The sequence below is a fragment of the Heterocephalus glaber genome, unplaced genomic scaffold (assembly GCF_053883595.1).
Source record: "Heterocephalus glaber isolate CG9 unplaced genomic scaffold, H.glaber_assembly_v1.0 deba00001523, whole genome shotgun sequence".
NCBI classification, from domain to species: Eukaryota; Metazoa; Chordata; class Mammalia; order Rodentia; family Bathyergidae; genus Heterocephalus; species Heterocephalus glaber.
In genome coordinates this window covers 29,697,747-29,719,558 of record NW_028258327.1, presented here as the reverse complement: position 1 = coordinate 29,719,558, position 21,812 = coordinate 29,697,747, and the positions used below count along the sequence as shown (strand labels likewise).

Below are 21,812 nucleotides of genomic sequence, written 5' to 3'. Positions count from 1 at the left end.
ATACTTATCTCATAATTCTTGCCACTTTCTGAAGCAGTTCTGGAAGTGGTCTTTCATGAATGTCTATGAGATATGTTGAAAATTACAGTGACTACTACAGCCCAGTGCCATGCAGTGGAAAGGCAGACTCATAAACCTGCCTCATCCACCTCATTTGTGCAACTTCTGGCTCTTCACAAAAGTCAAAATAACCATAAAAGATGAATGTTTTGAACTGATATAGGACATGAAGGCAGCCAGGACAGGGGAGCTAAAAATACTCATGAAAAAGGCTCTCCAGAACTGCTTCTGAATGTAGCAAGGGTGATGGAATAAGTGTTCAATATGAGGGGTAGTATTTTGAGGCAGATTAAAAACACTGTGTCTTTTATTGTAAAAAATTTTTTGAAAATTAAACAATCACCATAGTTTTTTATTGTGCGTCATATTTTTGGAAAGACTAAAGTACTAATAGTACTTCAGTTTAATTCAGTAACCATTGAGGAGGCCTTAAAGCTTTCAGCGGAGGACCCTGTAGGTAGGAAGCTGGCCTTCAGAAAGATTAGACAAGCAGCAGGAAACAGGATGAAAAATAGGTTGGAACATGGACCAAATGGAGAGACTTACTGGAACACTGTTTCAATTGTTTAGATTTAGAGGAAGTGCATTGATCTGGAGGAGATTAATGACAACCAGGGTGGAGAGGATGGTATAGACCAAAGAAATAAAAGAAAGGAAATAGAGTTTAATTACTCCTGACTTTGAGCTCTGTGGAGAAGAAGTCAACAGTGACTCCATTGTGCATAGGCAAGAGATCCTGAGGAAGAGGGGTTCTAACACCAGATACTGGGAAATAAGAAAAAAGAGGATAATTTCTTCTTTTTGCCTTTAGTAAGATTTGGGTGCCTACTATACGAGAGAGAGGAGATACACAGATATTCAGTGGTTGGTACCTCTGGGATTAGAATTTGAGAGATTGATTGCAGCTGGAGTTAAAATTGAAAGTTATCTGGAATAAAAGGATAAGCCAAACAATATAGTAAATGGGACTGGTATGGAAGAGTGAATGAGAGTACACTAAAGTGAAAATTTGGAAGACTATGTGGCATTTAAGAAAGGAAAGCCTTTGTTTGGAAGTGTTTGTAAGTAGATGAGCAATGCATAGCATTTTACTATTTGTCACCAAAAGAAGAGGGGACAAAAGGAGAAGTAGCCCCTGGGAGCACAAGTTATCATTGTGTGCATATTTGCTTGGTTCTGAGGTACTTTAAGGAAAACATAATCTGTGACAAAGACTGTGAAGGCCCCCCCATCCAGAGGAGAAGGCAGACCAATGTTTTGCACTAATGGAAAATGTGTGATTTGAAAGTTGGTCCTCTTCAGCCTCTAGACCCTCAGATCTTTGCCATCCTGTAAATTTTCTTCTTTATAGCCTAAAATGGCTATGTTTGCTTCCATGTACTTCATATACAAAAATTACTTAATCCCTATTAGGGAAAGAAGGCAAAAAGACAAATTGTGTGTGCATGTGTGAATGTATATTTATAAATAAGAAACATGGGAGCACCGTAGTATAGTATAATTAAGGATGCTGATGGTGGTGGCAGTAGAATAAGGTTGCTTTCAGAAGTGATACACTGAGAATAAAATTGAATAATAATTGGTCACTTAACATATGGAAAAAGAAGCTTTCCAGGCCAAGTGTGAAGTTTTTGAGGGAGCTCCAAGGTGGGAAGAGGCTGAGCATGGAGGTAAGAAGGGTGAAAGGAAGGAATGAGGGTGGAGGAGCACTAAGCAGCCTATAGTAAGAGCAAGCAACTGGATTGGGCCAAATCCTGAGAAGTCTTGTAGGACATTTTTAGAAAACAAGATTTTTATTCTACTTGTAGTGGAGAATGATATGATTTCCTTTTCATGTTTAAAGCTCTGAAAGAGTGAATGGAGGTTTGTAAGAGTGGATAAGAGAGATGAATTAGCAGTTCTGTCTCAGTGATCCATCATGGTAAGGTGGATTACTCTGGTATTAGTAGAAATCTGAAAATTCTGAAAATATTTAATATAAGATCTAAAATTAAAGCTTATAATAGAATTGATTAAGGATGTTCCTTTAGCAATTCCCCCATTCCATGCACATACATTTGAAAGTTTCTTAATGTTGGGGATGCCAAATACATGTGATTCATGAGGAACATTAAAGAATTTTTTAAAACAAACACAGTAAAATCTCTTTTAAGACTTTCATTCACCAGAGATTCATGTAGATGAGTTGTGTGTCAGGAATTGTACTAAACTCTGAGGTTTGAAATGTGAATAAAGAATGATCTTGGTTTTGAAGAGCTGATAGACCTTGCTTTTGTTGTTGAATTTTTTAAAAAATACAACTACATTTTTGCTAAAAGAAAGCAATATTTTTATAATACAATTTCCCAGTTAAAAGATTAGAATATTAGCTCTATTAAAGAGATAATATCTGCAAAGTAATTTGTAATTTATAAAAAAAGTAACACATAATCACTTCTCATTCTCATAAGACACCTCTAAGTCAGTGATTCTTAGGATGAGGGAGATATCAGAGATTAATTTTCCCCCTAGGTGGTTGCAATATCTGAGGACATTTGTGTTTGTTGCAACTTGTCTTAGTTATTTTCTTGTTTCTGGGACAAAATACCTGACAACCAAAGTTAAAGGAGGAAAGGTTTATTTGCAGCTCATAGTTTGCAGAGATTTCAATCCATATCAGCTGGTTCCAAGGCAAGGTGGCATGACAGAAGGGCATGGCAGAGGAGAAACAGTTCTTGGGAGGGAAGGCAAAAGGCAGTAAGTAGCAGTGAACAGCAGCAGCAAGCCTTCCTTTCACTTTTATCCCATCCAGGCTGCAAGATTTGGGTGATGCCACCCGTACCCAGGTTGGGGTTTCCTATTACCCACACCCAGAACTATGATAAACAAATTAGTGGACTAATCCGGTACCACACACTTTTAATCCCAGAATCACACCCTTAATCCACATTCACACACACTAGATCCAGCCACCTCCAGAAAGCCCCACCTATGAGTGCACTTGGGGGTACTTCTAGATACCCATTATAACACAACTGGAAAGAGTGCTGCTGGTATCAGGTAGAGTTCAGTAAAACTGTAAACATCCTACAGTGCAGAATATAGCCTTTCAACAGGAAATTCTCCAGCCCAAAGGTCAATAGTTCCAAGGGTGAGAAAACCTGGTCTAAGTGATTGTTTTTTTGACATAGGAAAATATGATCTATTTTTGATGTAGAAAACCAGAATTTATCTTCTAGTTTTACCAATTCTCTATTATACTACACAACGAATTTCAGAAGCTGCAATATCTGACTGATGTTCAAGTTGAGTCTGCATATTGTATAAGTACTTATAATTGGCCATTTCCACATTTCTATGAAAATGTTGTGTCAATATATTAGTATGTGGTCATCCTAGATAACTGGAGTTTTTATGAGCTTGTGTGGGGTATACACTGAATTGAATAAAGTGATGAAATGTTGGGACAGCTTAAGTAAAAAGAATACAACCCCCGTGCCATATTGTAAGTACTTAAATGATAATTCCTCACAACATAAATAGGAAATAAACTCCAAACATATGATCATTGGATTTGTATTTACGTTTCTCTTGATGCAGTTTGTTTGCAATGTATCATCACATTGAACTGCATTATCAACTTCAAATTCCATTTACATGTTTTTTAATGTAATTATAGCTCCATTTATAGTGCTCCCCTTTTATGTGAAAGAAGCTGGAAATATCATACATCACTTTCATTGGGACCATCTCTATTTATCTATAGATCAGATGGCAGATAATAAATGTTATTTAATGATTGTGACATGGTATAGCAGTATAATCTTCTCTCGGTGCTCAGCTTCAAATCCTTCTAGTAATAGCCTTATTGCCTAAATTTCAAGTAGATAATTTGAAAAGGCTTTTCTCATATTTCTATGTATCCTCTAGAAATTTTAACTCTTAAGATACAGTGACTAGACTCACATTCCTCACCAGCAAACATCAGTGAGATTATTTTGTGATTCAGTTGAAGCCTAAAGAGCATCCTCCCTATTTTTCTGTCCCAAAGGAAATAATTATCGTAGAATAGGTGTGCTTATGATTTGTAGAATACAGGAGAATGTCTCACATCATTGGATGAATGCAGGAAATTGCACACAGTGGAAAATCAGAGAAGGAGAGAGATCGAGACTTGCTTGTAGGACAAGTGAGCCACAGTTCACATGGCATGATTGTGAGGACGCTGGAGAGGGGCTCCTGTCTATTCAGTACAGAGACTACTCAGCCCACTCACACTTAGGCCTTATATTCCAATAAAAAAGGTGGACCATAGGATATATTAAAAAAATTTGTTTTGACCAGGCTACTATTAAAATATTAATGATCTGAGATGAGGCAGACATTTTTTACCATTAGAAAATAAGAACTTAACAAGGCTTTATTTCACCATAGTTTTCTGTACTGAAATACTTTGTTGAGAGTAAGGCAGTGAAAGTCAAAGTAAATAAACATCTTTTTTCCTGGCCTCATTTGTCTACTCCCTGGCCTTCTTTTCTTTTCTTTTTTTTCTTTTCTTTTCCTTTTTTGCTTCCCTTCCCTTTCCTTCCCTTCTCTTCTCCTCCCTCCCCACCCCTCTCTTTCTTGGCATTCTTTCTTAACAGATTCAATTTTTTCATCACTAGGGTGTTCTCTTCTGTGAGGCTGCCTTATGCTGTCATTCATGTGCTGTTCCTTTCTTCCTAGAACTTCCTTCCTTGCCCTTCCTGTTAGCTCATCACTTACTCAGAATATTAATTGGGGCCAGAAACAATTCACATGTCTAAGAAGCTTAAGCAACACATCAATATCTGACTCGTGTCTAGGCAGTTCTTAATAGGATTGAAGGTATAGAAGAACCATGGCCTTGAAAAGCACCAGGAACTGGGGTCAAGTGTTCAGTTCTATCATCCTTCTCTCTCTTTTCTGTTCATTTCTCCTCCTTGTGACTCTTGGCCTCATTTATTCCTATTGGCAAAAGACTTTTCCTATATATAGAGGTGGTAGAGAAGGTATTGCCTCAGTAACACCAGTTTAGTAATCTCAGGTGAATAAACAATTTTTCTCCCAATGTCTGTGTATTATCCTTGAGGAACTATTGATGATTCATGCTTGTCTATAATACCCATTTCAGGATCAGTCATTGGATCTGAAGGGATAGGAAAATATGGTTGATCAGATCTTCATTATAAATAAATCTGTGACAAAGGCCAGGATCTATAACTAGGAGAAAAGAGAAGGGAAAAGACCTTCTGGATAGCCAGATATTAGCTGCACAGTCTGCTATAGTTAACATTTGATACCAAGCTGAGGAGGTACCTTACACAGCTTTTCCTAACTGTGAGGTGACAATGACCTCCCCTCTTTCACCTTTGCCTATCAATAAACCAAAACCATTGTATTATTTGAAAGCTTCCTGAAGTTGGTGGTGCTCTTGGAATAGTTACAACTGATCTATCCCTTGTTCCTCCACTTAGAGGAGGTATGGACTAAGAGTAGCACTGGCTTGTAAGGAGGATGTGGTCAAATTAAGTGAAAAGAAAATCATTTCAACTCCACACTATATGGATGGTATACATGGGCCAAGCCATCCTTGAGATTGTTCTAGATTTTAGCCTTTTGTTGGCTTTGTAAAAATACCTCAGTAAAATAATATAAGCAAAAATTGTTTTCACCAAACAAGACCAAAGAGCCTATAAAAACAATCTATGTTCCATTAAATTAGCCTTTAGTAACTTTCCTTTTTATTTTTAAAGATTCATTTGATTTTTGAAAAATATTGCCTTTCAACAATAGAAAAAAAATAATGTAATGTGAAATAGGAAGAAAAGGGGCAAAGGGGAAGGGGAAGTGGGAGGGGTAGGGGAAAGGAAAGAAGGGAGTGGAATTAATATGAGAAAAAGAGAAACTGGAAACAAAGTTTTTGTAAATAGGGAGGGAGGGAGGGGTTGAAGAGAGGACAGGGGAAGGGGGAAAAATAAGAACCAAGAGAGATTATGTAAAGGTGCAAATTTCCAATGATGAATGTCATTATATTGTATACCTAAAATGTACCAATGATTAAAATGAATAATTGATAATTTGAAATAGGAAGAAAAGGTCCAAAGGGGTAGGGGTAGTGGGAGGGGCAGGGAAAAGGAAAAAAGGGAAAGGAAAAATTACGAGAAATGGAAAAAATGGAAACAATGTTTGTGTAAATAGGGAAGAGTGGAGGGGCTGAAGAGAGGGCTTGGAATGGGGAAAAAATAAGAACCAAGATGCATTATATAAAGGTACAAGTTTCCAATGAGAAATGTAAATGTGTTGTATACCTACAATGTACCAATAAAAGAATTTTTTTAAAAAAGAAAGAAAATAATGAATCATGATGAACATGTATGAACCCGTCATCTACCACTAGGAGTAAAATTTTTCAAACTTCTGATGTGTGAAGCTACTTTTATACTTTCTGTTTCTCACTGGATTATTTTCCCTGTCCCTTCCCAGAAGTCATGGTATTGAATTTGATATATTTCTAATTCTTCTTCATTTCTTACTTTTTAAAATTAAGCATTGTTACCAAAATTGAATGGGCCATTGTGGTGGCAAATTCACATAATCCCAACACTCCGGGCTGAGGCAGGCAGTTTGAAATTTCAAGCCCAGCCTAGTCAATTTAGCAATTTAGAACCTCTAAAAAAAAAAAAAAAAAAATAGTGTGGCATGTAGCTTAGTGGTAGAGCATTTGCCTAGCATGCACAAGGCCCTTGGTCCCCCGAGTTCAATCGCTGGTTCTGCAAGCAAACAAACAAAATAAAATAAGAAGGATGAACTCATATCTGGGTTCCAGTGTCTCTCCCTATTAGGGAGTACATTTCTTCCATGTTCTTCCCAAGTACTGACATTTACTCTGTTATTGAATGAATGAATGACAAGAGATATAGAAAGGGAAGTGGGCTGAATAGCAAAAATGACAAACAAAACACTGCTCTTAGTTTTGCTAAAGAAAATGGAGACCTATCAGTGTGCATTTTCCATGTGCTTCATCAAACGAGGTGTTTTTCAATATCCTGCTAGTAAAATAGCCTGGAACTTGAATTTTGGTCATGGCAGTTATCTGGAAGAACATACATAATTAATAAATCAAAATTGTGGTGACTTTTGACAACGGTTCAATCCTAAACTCTTACTCTATGTTAGTATATTTCATTTTTTGCTTGTTTGTTTGTTTTAGAATTAGTCCTGCCTTTCAGGAAGAAACAAAATGAGGTAGAAGGGACTTTAGAATACTTGGCTTTCCCATTACTGCTTTCATCACCTTAAACCAGTCATTTTTATGTTCTCTGAACTCAATTCCTAATCTGTAAAGGCTAATAACTTTGCTGCCTTTCTTAGTGTTGCTTTTAGAAAAAAGAAGGAATTTATATAGTTTGTACACTATAAAACATCATAAATCTAAAGGATGATAGCTCTGATAGATAACTATTCCATGTCCCATTATGAAGTTAGGAAGAAATACTTTGATGTTTTTCTTTTTTCTTTTTTCTTTTTGTTTTGACTTGAGGCTCAATCATAAGAATTTTAATTATTTTCATTTTATCTATGATAAAAGCATTGTGATAAAATGGTCTTGAATTCATGTGCTTTGATGTATCCCTAGGCCAGAATTCAGATGTTAAAAATCTACTTACTGATTATATATTCACTGGTTAGTAAATGTGATTTTTTCCGCTAGTTTTGTGACTACAGCACAGGTTCTAAGGTCTAAAAAAACCCCAAGAGATAATAAAATATTTACAATCTTAAGAGAGATTCTAGAGTTCTAGCCCTGTCACTAAAATTTTAAGCAATGGTAGAAAATTTGATATGCCCATAGCCACATGTGGGTACTTAACATTTATTACGTGGCTAATGAAATTGAGAAATTTAAGTTCTCATTTTATTTTGATTAATTAAAAATTAAACTTACATAGCCACATATGGTGAATGCTACTGTGTTGAACAGTACAGACTCAGACCATCCACATTGATCTTGCAAAGGAAATTGCTGAGACCTAGTGTGGTCTCTGCTTATCTAGTATATGTGAGTATATATGAGAGAGGTTGAGAATTCATTGGGAGGTAAAAGAAGATGCTGTGAAGATCATTGGTAGATAGTTTCAATGTGTTATAACTTCTCTACCTCTTTTCACAGGGGATACAGGTATAGTGCCTGTCTTCATATTTTGCACCAAATGAACTGGTTTTTAAAGCACCACAAGAGAGGAATTGCTGTCTGATGTGGGAAGAAGAATCTATAAATAAGAGACTGGTTGAAGCAACTTGTGCTCCAACTTGGGCTCCACTTACAGCTTGCTAAGTAAAATACCTGGCCAGCTTTAGGGCAGATATTGGCTTGTTAAGGAAGTGTCTCATGGATCAATGTTAACAGAGACCCAGTAAGAGGTTCGAGGTTACCTCAAGTGAGATATAAGCACTAGAAACAAGAGAATACCAGAGAAGTCTTTAAAAGGCAGTAAGAATGGGCATTGGCCATGCCACATGAAGAATTTCAGATCCCAAGTGTAGATTTCTATACTTGGCCTGACTCCAGAAAGAGTCAATTGTAGGCATCTACAGTACATAGGGGAGGTCAATGTCAGATTATAAATATTACTCAAGGAAGATCTTTTTTGTACTATTTTGCTCTCTCTTCTCTCAACATAAAGTTCCCAAGCTTAAACCTGGACCACTATAAACCTCACAGTGAATGGAGGAAGAGGAATCAGGGAAAATGGTGCAAAGGCAACCAAACATTTCCCCCATTATAGATTTTTCAGGCTCAGGCAGAGGTCAGGAAGAAATTTGGGAAAGTTTTGAGATTACATTATATTGGCCTGGAAATTTCCATATTTGAAAATAATGAAAGAAATTCTTCTAGGATATAAGAAATGTCATTTGACATCATGAGTTTAAATGTGAGTTGTTTTGAAAGACTGAATTTCCTCTCTTGTACTGGCTGAGTCTAGCAGATTCAGTAAATTGTTAACAATAATGATAATTGAACATTATTAATGATATATGTATTAATAATGTGGTGATGAATAACTAACATTTATTGTTTCCCACATGCTAGCCAGTGGTGGCGAACCTATGGCATGCATGCTGTAATGGGTATGCAGAGCCCTCTCTGTTGGTATGTGAGCTGAATCATCTTAACAGCTAAGGATTGGATAACAGGTTTTTTTTTTTCTAAACTAAAACCTTAGTATTCAGGTTTAATTGCAGTGTCAGCATTTTGCATAAATAAGTGGGTTTAGGGTTGCAGTTTGGGCACTCAGTCTCTGAAAGGTTCACCATCCCTGTAGCTAGGCTCTCTTCTAAGTATTTTATCTGTTTTAACTCCTTAGTTGAATATGCATATGGAAGTGATTTCTCTCTGTCTGAATTAGATCAGAGAATTGGACATAAAGATGTCTCAATCACCCTGAAAATCCAATCCCACTTCTGGAACACCATGATCATCCACTACTTGTTAAATCCACTTACGAAATATTTCATATGCAACATTTCATTCACTACTTTTATGGTATTCTGAGATAGGCAATAATTTCATCCATTTTAAGATAAGGAAATTGAGATTCAAAGAAGTGTAGTGAGTTGACCTTTCACATGGCTGGGTCTCTCTGGCCGCAGTGCTTCAGTATTTATCAGTGATGTACACGAGAGAAAAGGGCGAATCATTTGTTTTCTTTTACTGTTTGCTCAAGCAAAATAAAGTTAATGTGTTTGAATATTGTAAACTACATTGAGTATTAAACAAGAGATAGTTGTAATAATAAAATGTGCTTCTTTGACTTATCTTAATGATAAATTCTTAACTTTAGTATGTGTGGGAAAAGAGTATAGAGAAAATGGCTCAAATTCCCACCGAACATGTATTACTACACACATACTGAAGAACAGAACCAAGGGGAACTTTTCATTTCTGACCCTCTAAGTACTACTGACCCTCTCAAATCTTCTTCCTCTCCACTTTATTTCATTGTTGTTTTTATCATGAATTTCAAAACTCAAGAGAGGGATAAGGCTCTTACCAAGAAGAAAAGGAAGAAGCTATGCTGTTACGGTTCAGAGTATTCTGAACTCTTGAGATTTGGGGCCTATTTATACCACAAGACAAACAGAGATCAAGTTAACAATAACAGATGTTGCAAGGAAGCATAGCGGTTATTGTAGGCTCGTCTATGTGGGATCAGAAGCAATAGACTTTTCCTGTGGTGGAAGTCCAGTGGGCTGCTGCAAGTTGGCCAAAAAGAGATCATAATTATATTACAGCCTGGCTGAGCTTGAGAGCACAGTGTAGTGTCCCACTCTGTTGTTTGGATGCACATATACCTTTGCTATTCCTGGTACAGTTTTCTTATTGGTTGCAGACATTATTCCTGATTTTGAATAGGTTACTCGAATGTAAGGAAAATCCTGAACCACTTTGAAGGGGATAAGAGATGCCTCATATTTGCAAATATGATTGGAAGCATTTATCTTTCTTTTCCCTCCACATCTTCTAAATATTAGCATTTAATAAAATACACATTTCTTCATTTATTTTGAACTCCCTCCAAACCCAGCAAATACCAGAACCTCAAATGTTATGATAGGATAGGTTCTTTACTGGTTTGTTTTCTTTTCATTCTTTCTGTTTTTACTGTGTGATTCCTTTTCATTATAAATCCTTATGTTTCCAACTCAAGGAGCCTGACTAATCAGAAAGGCTTCCAGCAGAGGTAGACAAATATTCTCAACATGGTCCTCAGACCCTACAGATGCAGATAGCCCTGCTATCCACAGGAAATGAAGAAGTCAGGTCCATCAGAGACGGGATTTCCTCTTCAGATAAAAATATGTTGGCTGTTGCATATTAGTTCTATAAAGCTGAGGGATAGAGACAAGATGATTTCAGATGGTGATGGAAATGGCTTCTTCTTATCCTGGATGCCATTAAAAGCAGAGCCTGAGACAAAGCCTTGCAGATAGATTATTTATTTGCTAAGTGGGCCCAGGAAATGGGGGAAGCCATAGAGAGAAAAGGGAGGGCAACTCAGGATTACTACAGGAAATACTTATCTTGTGAGGTTTTCTTAGGACTCTTATAGAAAGCATCTTAAAACTGCTCACAGGCAAAGGGGGAAGACATAGATTCATGGCCAAAGTCATCCTACTGCACATGTGTGAATACTGAGTGATTCATCTCATGTATAGTATCAGAGAGGCCCAGGGGCAAAAGGCAAGACATAGTTCACTTTCTCCTGCATGAAACTTGTTTCATCGCTGACTGGGTTCATGTGATGAGACTGAGAAGATCTCATGAAGCAAACAAGAAGTATCTAACATAGGTTCCTAATGAAATGGTTATTATAGGGCAGTGGTTCCTGTTTAACTTGGAAAGGTCTCAGTCAAGCCCTGTCTATATCACTTGTAAGCCATATATCTCTAGGTAAGTTATTTGCTTTAGCACCAGTTTTCTCATTTGTAAATTTCCAAAGTGGTGGCACTTACCTCAGTTGGTTGTTCGAGATTAGAAGAGCGACATAAGTTAGCACTTAGTACTTTGTAAATATTCACATTTACTATCATTATTATCACTGGTGTTAGTAACAGATGTATATTTGATAAGTTTGGCCTGGACCACAGATCAGTAGTAGCAAAACAATACAGTGGAGACTCAAGTTACGACTGGCCTGACACACGAACAACTTGGGTTAAAACTGGAATTTTAGTTTTAACTTATGAACAAAGTTTTCATTCATGACCCGAATGTTGGCTGCTTCTGCTTCCAGATCGTTTCAGATACAGATTTAACCCTTAAAGAGTTCCGGAAGGAACATTACAACATCCTTTCCTATGTGGGGTTAATTGAGAAATCCTGGGCCAATGTTTCTGCTTATACAAAGGAAAGAGACTTGAAGGTTATGTAGAGGAGCCTGAGGCTTCAATTGACCAACTTGAGTTACAACCAGTCCTCCCAAACAAATTGAGTTCATAAGTTAAGAGTCCACTGTATTTAGAGAAGAAATGAAAGGGAAATTTAAAAAAAAATCTGGAACTTGTCCTTTCCATTGGATCGATAATATTCATGATTGCACAAAGTGTGTGGTTAGATGAATCTGAACCATAAGATTGTAAAGTGATTTCCAAACCATTAAAAAATAAATAAAATATAAATATGGTATTTGATTATTAAGTATTTTCAATTTCCTTTAAATTTATTGGACAATATTTAAACAGGTCTGTTGTTGATTCCAGAGGAGACTTGTCTACTGCAGGAACATTTGTTTCTCTTATCCTTCCATATTCCTATCCATGAAATACTGATAATCAGCCAGGAGATTCCTAAACTTAATTTCAATTCCTAAATTCTGTATTCCCAAATAGCTCTTATTTTATAATTCCCAAATATTGATTAGCTGGGATATATGATTTGCTAGTCATGTCAGAAAATAAAAAGAATAATTCAACTGTATATATTATGCACAAAGAAAGAAATTATCACAAAGATATTCATTAAATGTAAATATACCAACTGCCCCAAACTCAAGATGGATTGATTTCCAAAAATTGGTTATTTGCCCTGTGTTTTCACACAATGACTTTTAAAAAAGTAATAAGCTCATTTCTACATCAGTACACAAAAGTCTCTTTTGATCATGGTGTTTCATAAATGTGGTATTTTACTAATAGTTTTCTGGATTCTGAACACTGTATGTTACAATGATTCTTTTCCTCATAGGAAGCCTTCTGCCTTTTCATACAAAGGTCACTATCAATTCTGTAACAGTGGTCTAGGAAAGTCTTTCACCATAAGTAGTTGGAGCTATAATTTTTTTTCTCAGTATTTCAACGTCTTCTAAAATAGGACACTGTGAGGTGGGAAAGGAGGAACCATTAACAATTTTTCTTGGGCAACAGGCTTAAGTCATTATTGTCCTAAGGAAATGGAGATGGAGATATATGCTTGTCCTAGTCACACACCCCTGGAAGTATTCTCATGGCCTATTTGTGGACACCAGCATGGTGAAAGCTGTCCTATATTTTTATTTTAATTTTGATTAATTCAGTGAAAGTTTGTTGAGATTCTACCACGTACTAAACACTTGGGATATAGTATGATAATGATGGACATGGGAACTATGCAGAATTTAGAGTCCAGTGTGTAAAGGTGATATGAACCAACCAACTGTAAAAAAAAAAAATCATGAATGTGATAAATGGGGAAGTTCAGGACATCAGGGGACATAGCAAGGACTAGCAAACTTTTCTGGGAAGCATCAGATAGTGACTATTTTAGTTTTTAGATTTAAATGGCTATATCTGGCCTTTGTTTTTCCTTCTCCTTCTTCTCCATCCCCCCTCTTTGTTCCTCCTCTTCCTTTTCATTCTTAGTTTGAGAGTTGTTCTCAAACAGACCGTGGGAAACTTCTTATATTTTGGAGGAGATTCAGAATCAAACTTTGGCAGGCATTGTAAGAGTTTGACTGGGATGAGACCATAGGGAAAGGCATGATAGGTAGGTGATGCAATGGCACAGAGATAGGGGACTCAGGAGGACTGTAGTGGCCAAGTGGGTAACAGATTGTTCCTGGTATTTCATAGTTCCTCTTCCCTCTGCTCTTTCTCATCCTTTCTCTTTCTCATCCCTATTTTATTATTCATACCTATTTTCTATCATGGACCAATCCTGAAGTGAGGCGAGAATAAGATGATGTCTCTAAAGTTGTCCAAGACAGGAATGGAAAGGATATTCAATTTGATATAGAAAGAAAGGACCGTCTTAGGGCTGCAGTATCTCTCAGGCAGCTTAAAATAAAAGCATTATTTCCAGTTGCTCATATGCACAGAGACATGTATTGATTGGGCATACATAAATTGCAAATGGCCTGCCTAAAATATAGGAGAGAACAAGACTGTTCCCAAGGACCTATGAGTAGAAGAAAGAGAATTTGGGATGAGGATAACAGTAGACATCCAGGCATCAATGCATTATTTGAATTGCTGAACATATTTTGAGGGAAAAAGTCATCTAGTTACTAGATTTCCTTATAGCCTTCTTTCTGTGATGTTAAATTTTAGGGAAAACTACATTAATTTTCAGAAGTCTGAATCTGAGGAATTTAACATTTGTATGCGCCTTCTGTATCATATTAATAGATGTGATCTTGATCCAAATTAGTACTAAATTTAAATCAATTTTTAATTTTTATAATTGATACTCTGTGTAAGATACCTTGCCATAGATAAGGCAAGAAAGATAACTTCAGCTAACCAGTACCAGCAATTAATGAGAACTTTCCTTTTCTGCCCATAGTAAGCACACAATTTTCTGTTATCAATAGTGATTGAATTCAGGACCAGTTCGGGCAAAGCTGTGGAGCAGGCAAAAGTTTTCTTTTCTACTTTTGCATTTGCCTTCGACTTCCCTTTATACTTCAAGCATTTATCCTGGTCTCATTTCCAGTTGTTACCTGGATATTTGCACTTTAATAGAAAATTGCTACCAGTAAAATGCCTTTAAGGTCCAACTAAATTAATCTTTCACAGTGGACTTTTTAGATGGAAATGGAGTCCTATGGGAGAGACATTTTCTAGAGAAGGGCAGCCATCAATTTGTGCTGCTGGCATTGTAGGTACATTGCATCTAGTTCTGAGAAGTAGCTCTAAGACAGGACTTCTACTTGTGTTGTCAAAGTATTTTTGAGGCTCTTTGACCCAGCATCCCCTGGAGCTACTGGTATCTCTTCATAGACAAAGTAAAGGAAAATCTGGACTCATTGACTCTTTCTTACTTCTTATTCAGTCTGTCCTCACTGTGACATGACTTCCTTCCCATTATTCCACTGAAATTGCAGCAGAAAACATTAACAATTGCAAAATTAGCTGGAGTGTTTTTCCTTTATCTTTATGATCTTTGGGGAATCTGACACTAAGTCCAACCCCTGCTTCTTAAAATCCTGTCTTGCTCTGATTTCCCAGGCAATGCACTCTCCCCATTCTCCTACCAGTCAGTACCAGGGTGGCTGAAAGGTGGGGCTCCTCTGGGAATACTCATAGAATGTTCCTCAACTGCCTCAATTCTTTGATATGAGCAATTGAGCTTTCTCAATTCTTATGTCAAGTACTAATCATCAAATAACCCACTGACCTGATCACTGGTCTGACTCTTTTCCAAATACAAATCTGGAAGCCACCACTACCTCAGCCATTGCCTCTTTGTTAAATTCTTCATCTGATTCCTTTTCTACCCTTGCCTTTAACATTAGTATTTTTGAAAGTCTTGTTTTTAACCATCTTCTCATTCTCCTCTTTTTTTCCCCTCCTGGTTTTATCAGTGTCCTGGTTTTTGACTACCAGGTCTGTGCTGAAGACCCTACATTTCTATTTCGATTCTAGACTGTCCCTTGTTCATATCCCCAGGTCTAAATATCCAGCTACCCAATCCAGTATCTATTCTGCTTATTTTAGGATGCCCTTCTTCAACCCTCCAAAGTCTACCCAGTCTCCCATATTAGTAGTCACTCGTGATGGCTCCGTCTCAGTTGCTTCCTTCATACAATCTGAAAGGCTTGCCAAATCTGTCTTCTTAATACCTATGAAATCCATTGTCTTCTTCCATTTTCTCTCTACTGCCTTGGTATGGGCTTTTACCTGAGGCATAACTGTAAGTGCCATTCTCTATTTTGCTTAGTCTAAAACTCTATAATTCTACAGCTTGCACAGAGAAGTGCTCCTTCCAAAATGCAACTCTGGTCCTATGTGTGTCAGCATAAAACCCTGACTGACTTTCCTTTATTTTGGAGAATAACATTTTGTTTTATTAGCATTAATATTTGATGTAACTTGTGATCTAAACTGCATCACAAGTCCCTGGCCTCCTCTTTGGGCACCACTTCCTTTCCTAATAAAACTACTTTGCCTTGTTTGGACCCTCTGTATCTTCAGAAAGTATATTATTCTGGATCAATCTCTTCATTTCATGAATGATAATTCATATATTTACTCATGTAGATACACTTTATCTACATATTTAGAAAATAGATTCCAGAGTAGAAAGGATTGTGGAATAAGCTCCCCTTTCATAGGTGTTTATTAGTGAATATTAGGGGAGGGATAGAGACAGAGAGGACATAGCCTTTCTCATATGGGTGCAGCCTCCATCCAGTATCAGCATGACTGGTGCGATAGAGGTAGGAACCATGTTTGAGTGTGTCTCAGGCACCCTTCCGATAAAGATCATTAAAGCAGAGTCGAGAATAGCCTGCTTTCCCTCAGCAACACCAGAACAACCTGATGTGTTAGTACATAGGCTTATTTCCAGGAAAGAGAACACCAAAGGTGATCATATACATCCTTTTAGTGTGTTACAGAGAGATGCTGAAGTCATCAACTGATTGATAAAACAAAATTGTTACAAGTTTCTTTACTATTACATCTGATATGTTGCTACAGTTAAGGACATCTTTAGGACAGAACTCTTCAGGAGGGAGGAAACTTATTTTTGAAAATTTTAACATTTTTTAAATCAAGTAATGTAACTGTTTGAAATAGGGAATTTGTAGACAACTGGAGAGGTAAGTAAAGGATTCTTTTATTATGATAACCTGTGAATAAAACCAAGACTTTGAATTTCACTGAAGTTTAGCACCAGACTACAACTGGTTTAAAACCACTCTCAGCACTGAGATGCCCTGAACATGTTTCCCTTCAGAGTAAAAACAGTAGCTCTATCCCAGCCTGACAGTGGGTATGCTGAATTCCACTGTGTGGGACACCAGCACCTCCTAAAGAATATAGTTAATGAGAGCAAATGGGCCTTGCAAGAGGGAGGAAATTTGACACTTTAGTTTTTTTCTGAATTTATGTAAAAATGTGTAGCTTTTGTAGCTTATTATATGTTATGCTAATTTTTTAAAATTCCTAGTGCTTTCTGGATGTAGCAATTTGAAAAATAGTAAAAAAATGAAATTAGTGTTATATTTTTCTTCTGGCTTGGAATTAAATAATCTGGGTTTTGATTTATTCTTGTCAATCCTCTTTTTAATTCTTGAAACTGCTAAGGAAAAATTCTCCATTAACTGGAGCCCTCAAAGAATCAGAATCTTAATTGTCAGAAGAAAATAATTATTGTGGTAGAGATGGTAAAAACAAAAAGTAAAATTCTTCTTAAATGTGTCACCATTGCTCCTTCCAATTCAGGTAAGACCACCTGGAAAATCCAGTGCTATAAATCTATATGATGAAAATAGGTCAGAATAGTTATGCAGAAGCAACACATGGAGACTTCATTACTTCAATATTCTGCAGATCTAGTGTCCAATGCTAAGAATGCAAGGAAGAAATATACATGGTTAGAAAAACCTTCACAAATATTTACCAAGGTCTTCCACTGATATTGTGTCGCACTTTAAGCAAGTGTTTATGGAAGACTGTGTACATGCATCCTAGCATGCTTTTCATGCCATTATTATACCTTGTTGTTCTCCTCTTCAATTTTAGCATTTTGAGAGAAGGGCCTCTTTGTGTCTTCATCACCTAGCACAAATTACAGAAAAATTTAATACCTATTGAATGGAAGGCAACTACGAGAGAGAGAGAGAGAGAGAGAGAGAGAGAGAGAGAGAGAGAGAGAGAGAGAGAGAGAGAGAGATATGCTAATTTTGAGTCCCAGAGAAAATTTGGTACATTTGACTTCTCTATTCTTTATTGGAGTTTTACAAGATAAAATATGCAGTAATTATTCTACTAATTACATTACATTGTTTGAGATATTATAAATCTGACAGATTTTAAATTTCATAAGTAAAAATTGTAGAAATTTCTTTTCTCTTACTATATAAATATGCACATGATATCTTTGATTTTGCCACTTGATCCACAAAGCTAAAATGCTATCTGCTTACTTACAGAAGTTTGATGGCCTCTGCCTTATAAAGTACATATATTTCTATAAAGTTGAAGAAATAATTGGTTTCTAAAAATTTCCCTAATGCCATATTTTGTCACGAGAATGAACATTAAAAACATGAATTCTATGTCACACCTATATCTATGTCCAATTCTTCTTTTATATATCATTTTACTTGGAATAGGGCTGAATGCATAACAGATACTTAGTAAAAATGGGTAAATTGATTTATTTCTCTAGATGGTGTTTTAGGAAAACACTTTGCCTTATCTCAGAATTTTTCTTAATTGAATCTTTAAAAATTCAGTATAAACACAAGTATATAATGAGGATTATTTAAATGACTTGGTTGGACTAAGAGTAATATGCTCAGAAAGAAATGGTAAACTCTTCAGACAAAGTTAACACTCAGCCAAACATTAAAAGTTGTTGAAGGCTTAATAACTGAATGGTGGTAAACTCAGCTTAAGAAATGTCTTTGAATTAATACATGAGAGAATAGACTGATATTTATTTAATTCTAGTTTAATAATTTCAAATACAGCATTACCAGTGACACCAACCATAAAAAATATTTAAATGATCTCAAGATTAGGTAACTATATAACAAGGGCCAGGGATTTCGCTCAGTGGTTTCCCTGCCTGCCTGCCTCACAAGTGCAAGGTCCCAAGGTAACTATATAACAAAGGAAATTTCATTGTATAAAATATAACACAGACTTAATGTCTTGGTTATTTAAGGCTAACATTTTAATGGAACTTTCCTCTTTCCTTTTTGGTTAGGAGGAAGTCCACACTAATTTCAGTTGTTAAAGAGTGCATTTTTAGCTGCCTTGATAAGGCCTGTTGTGTTGTAAATCCTGCCTAAATTTAGCTTGAATAAACCAGTCAAGAATTTAACCTCTGTTTGACAAACTAATTGGCTGGAGGTTTAAGACCATCAGTTATGTAATAAAACTGTATGCAATCAATTAGGGTGAAATGATTATGTTCAGGCGGCTCCATTTTTGAAGAATCTTGTTAGCAATTGAATTCTGAGTAACTCCTAGAAAATGACTCAGCCTTTTGTATAAGCATGAGCTTTTCAATTCCTTGCAAATTTCACAGGGCTTCCAGGTAAGGGGCTGGGTTTTACTAAGGGAGCAATGTTAAATGCACACAGATGCGATGGTTCTGGCCTATTATCCCTTCCTTAGAGAATAAAAATGAGGTATTAATGTCAGATTTCCCCTCTGAGTGACCTGAATGAGGGGCTAGGGTATAATGAATTAGGATTCTGAGATAAGGAAAGATCCCTTCACTAAAGTGTTGTTACCTTCCACTGGGAAGTGCAGATCTAGCAGCAGGGAGCCATCCACCCAGAAGAATTAGAAGCTGAAGAGCCTTAGGAGGCTCACCATGAGTTCAAGGCCACCTGGGCTAACTAGTGAGTTTAAGGACAGTCTGAACTATGTAGGGAGACTCTCTCTCTCTCTCTCTCTCTCTCTCTCCCACACACACACACACACACACACACACACACACACCACGGAAGAAGAGCCTAGTACAAAGAGATGGAAAGCTGGGAATCCAGAAAATAGAGAGCAGAGCTTTCAAAGGAAGATGAAAAGAAGATGGAATTTGGTGACTTTCCTCAGCTGGGGAGGGGAATTCATTTGTACCCATTAATGATATACAATGGCATCAGTGACGTACAATGGTATCTTTATTTATCAAAAAATGTTTAATATTTTTTAGTTTAGTTTCTGTCCACATTCTAGACCTGCTTTTAATTAGTTTCTAAGTTTTGCTAATTTCTCAGAAACATCTGATAATTTCATTATTTGCTATGAAATCAGAATTAAAGCACAGTTACTACTTTCTGCTTATATTTCCTATGAGTGAGTACATGGAATTGATCAAACCAAAGTCAAGGTCTCTAAAAATATCCTCACCTAACATTTCCTATGTTCAACCTTATAATGAATAAATATTGATATAATTGAATATCATCATTTATACCTTGAAGCACATACATGCTTTGTCTTGTAAGGACAGAGGCCAAATATGTCCTATTCACTATTATCCTCAGCATAACTGTCTCCAAATACTTACTGATTTAATAAATGCGATTATATCCTTGTTAACAGCCCTAAAAGCAAGAAACGCATACTTATAGTTATCACAGATATAACTGTATTACACACATAATTTATGGCCAACACAATTTCCTCTGACGAATTACTATATAACACATTTTTAAAGATCTTATAATATTGAATAAAACACTATTGGTTTCAAATGTTTGATATCGAAATATTTTCTACAGAATACCTTATTGAAAAATATTGGTATTTTCCAGTTGGACTGCTAGCTGCTTTATAATGGTGTGTCCTGTCTTATAGAAGTTGATAGACACTTGTTTTTAATAAAGTCCTCCTACATTATTAGAACTGTCAGCCTATATTACCCAGTGCTGGTGAGGAAGTAGAATCCATGGAACTGTGAGACAGTGTTGGTCAGAGTGCAAAATTGTACATACACTCTGGAAAACAATTTGGTAATTTCTTTTAAAGTTATACACATGCTTAACACATGCCCAAACAGTTCTAACTCAAGATTATTTATATTACAGAAATGAAAACTTAGGTTTAAAACAGAAATCTGTAGGTGGCTATTCATAGCAATTTTATTTGTTAATAGTTAAAAATTTTTAAATTAAGCAGTCTTTATCAGTAGTAGGGATAAAGTTGTTATTTCTAAACATTTGACTGGTGTTCAGAAGTAAAAAGGAACCAACTATTGATGCATGCAATAAATTGGATGATCCTCAAAGACATGTAGAGAGAAGCCTCATTATAAAATGGTACCACTGCGTATTTTCTAGTAGGTAACATTCTGGGGCAGGAAAACTGAGGTAGTAAAATGATGTGTGGCTACCAGGAGTACTTGCATATGAAAGTTTACTGTAATGGTTAGCCAGAGGGAGTTTTGCGGGATGATGAAATTGTTTTATATCCTGATTGTAGCTATAGTTACCTAAATCTATACATTTGCTGAAACCCATAGAGCTGTATGCTAAAAGAAAATACTACCACATGACACTTTAAAAAATAAATTAAAAATATCTCTTAGCCTATAGGATTTAGAGTGCGAGTCAGGTGGTTTCTTCTCAGGCATAGCATGACTAAAGATCATGGGTTTTAGAGGCAGGCCACAGCATAGTTATCTGAGAGGTATAAAAGGGGCAAAGTCAGCTATAATATAATTTAAAAGAAAAGATAAAACAGTTACAAATAAAAAGGAAACTTGCTTATAATTATTCAAAAAGTGGAGTTGAGGGATCTTGCTTGAACCTATTACTTTTTGTCCAGTTATATGGATTTCTTCCTGGTACTTATTCTGGCATTAATATAATAGCATGTGAAATACAGATTAGAAATGTGTTATATTAGAAATAGCTTGCTTTAAGGGACGTGCATATTGATACACTGGGAAACGTGGGCAATTTTCTCACTGCTGAGATTTTTTTCACCCACTCTGTAGTACAATGGAAACCACATATTTATTAAATGATTAATGCTTGTGCTCTTAGGAACCATGGGAATTACCATGCTAGATCAGATCATTAGTCTGCCTCGTCTAACATCTTGCTTCTGGCTTAGGTAATTATCTGATGCTTTTGAGGGACATTTAACTCTTCCTTATAAAGCTTTTGACCAGTGTTTCACATAGCGTTGGTTCGCATTATTGAAGTATAGATGAGGAACCTGGACAGAAGAAAAACTGTGTAGCCCAGCTAAGTTCTTTTGTAGTTTTATAATATATATACATTCAAATAAGGACAGCAGATTTTTCA

At 36.3% G+C, this 21,812-nt stretch overlaps 1 protein-coding gene across 13 annotated transcripts in view; it reads left to right on the top strand.

The window, feature by feature from the left end:
- Pkhd1 (PKHD1 ciliary IPT domain containing fibrocystin/polyductin) overlaps positions 1–21,812 on the top strand; it is a 513,180-nt gene that overhangs the window by 397,730 nt on the left and 93,638 nt on the right. Inside the window, exon 61 of one of the 13 annotated variants that reach the window (XM_004869047.4) lies at positions 8,231–17,706. The exons of the other annotated variants lie outside the window; for them this stretch is intronic. Coding sequence (XP_004869104.2) covers positions 8,231–8,274 — 44 coding nt within the window. The 3' untranslated portion in view covers positions 8,275–17,706. Of the gene's footprint in view, positions 1–8,230; positions 17,707–21,812 lie in introns of those variants that run through there. 13 annotated transcript variants of the gene reach the window in all.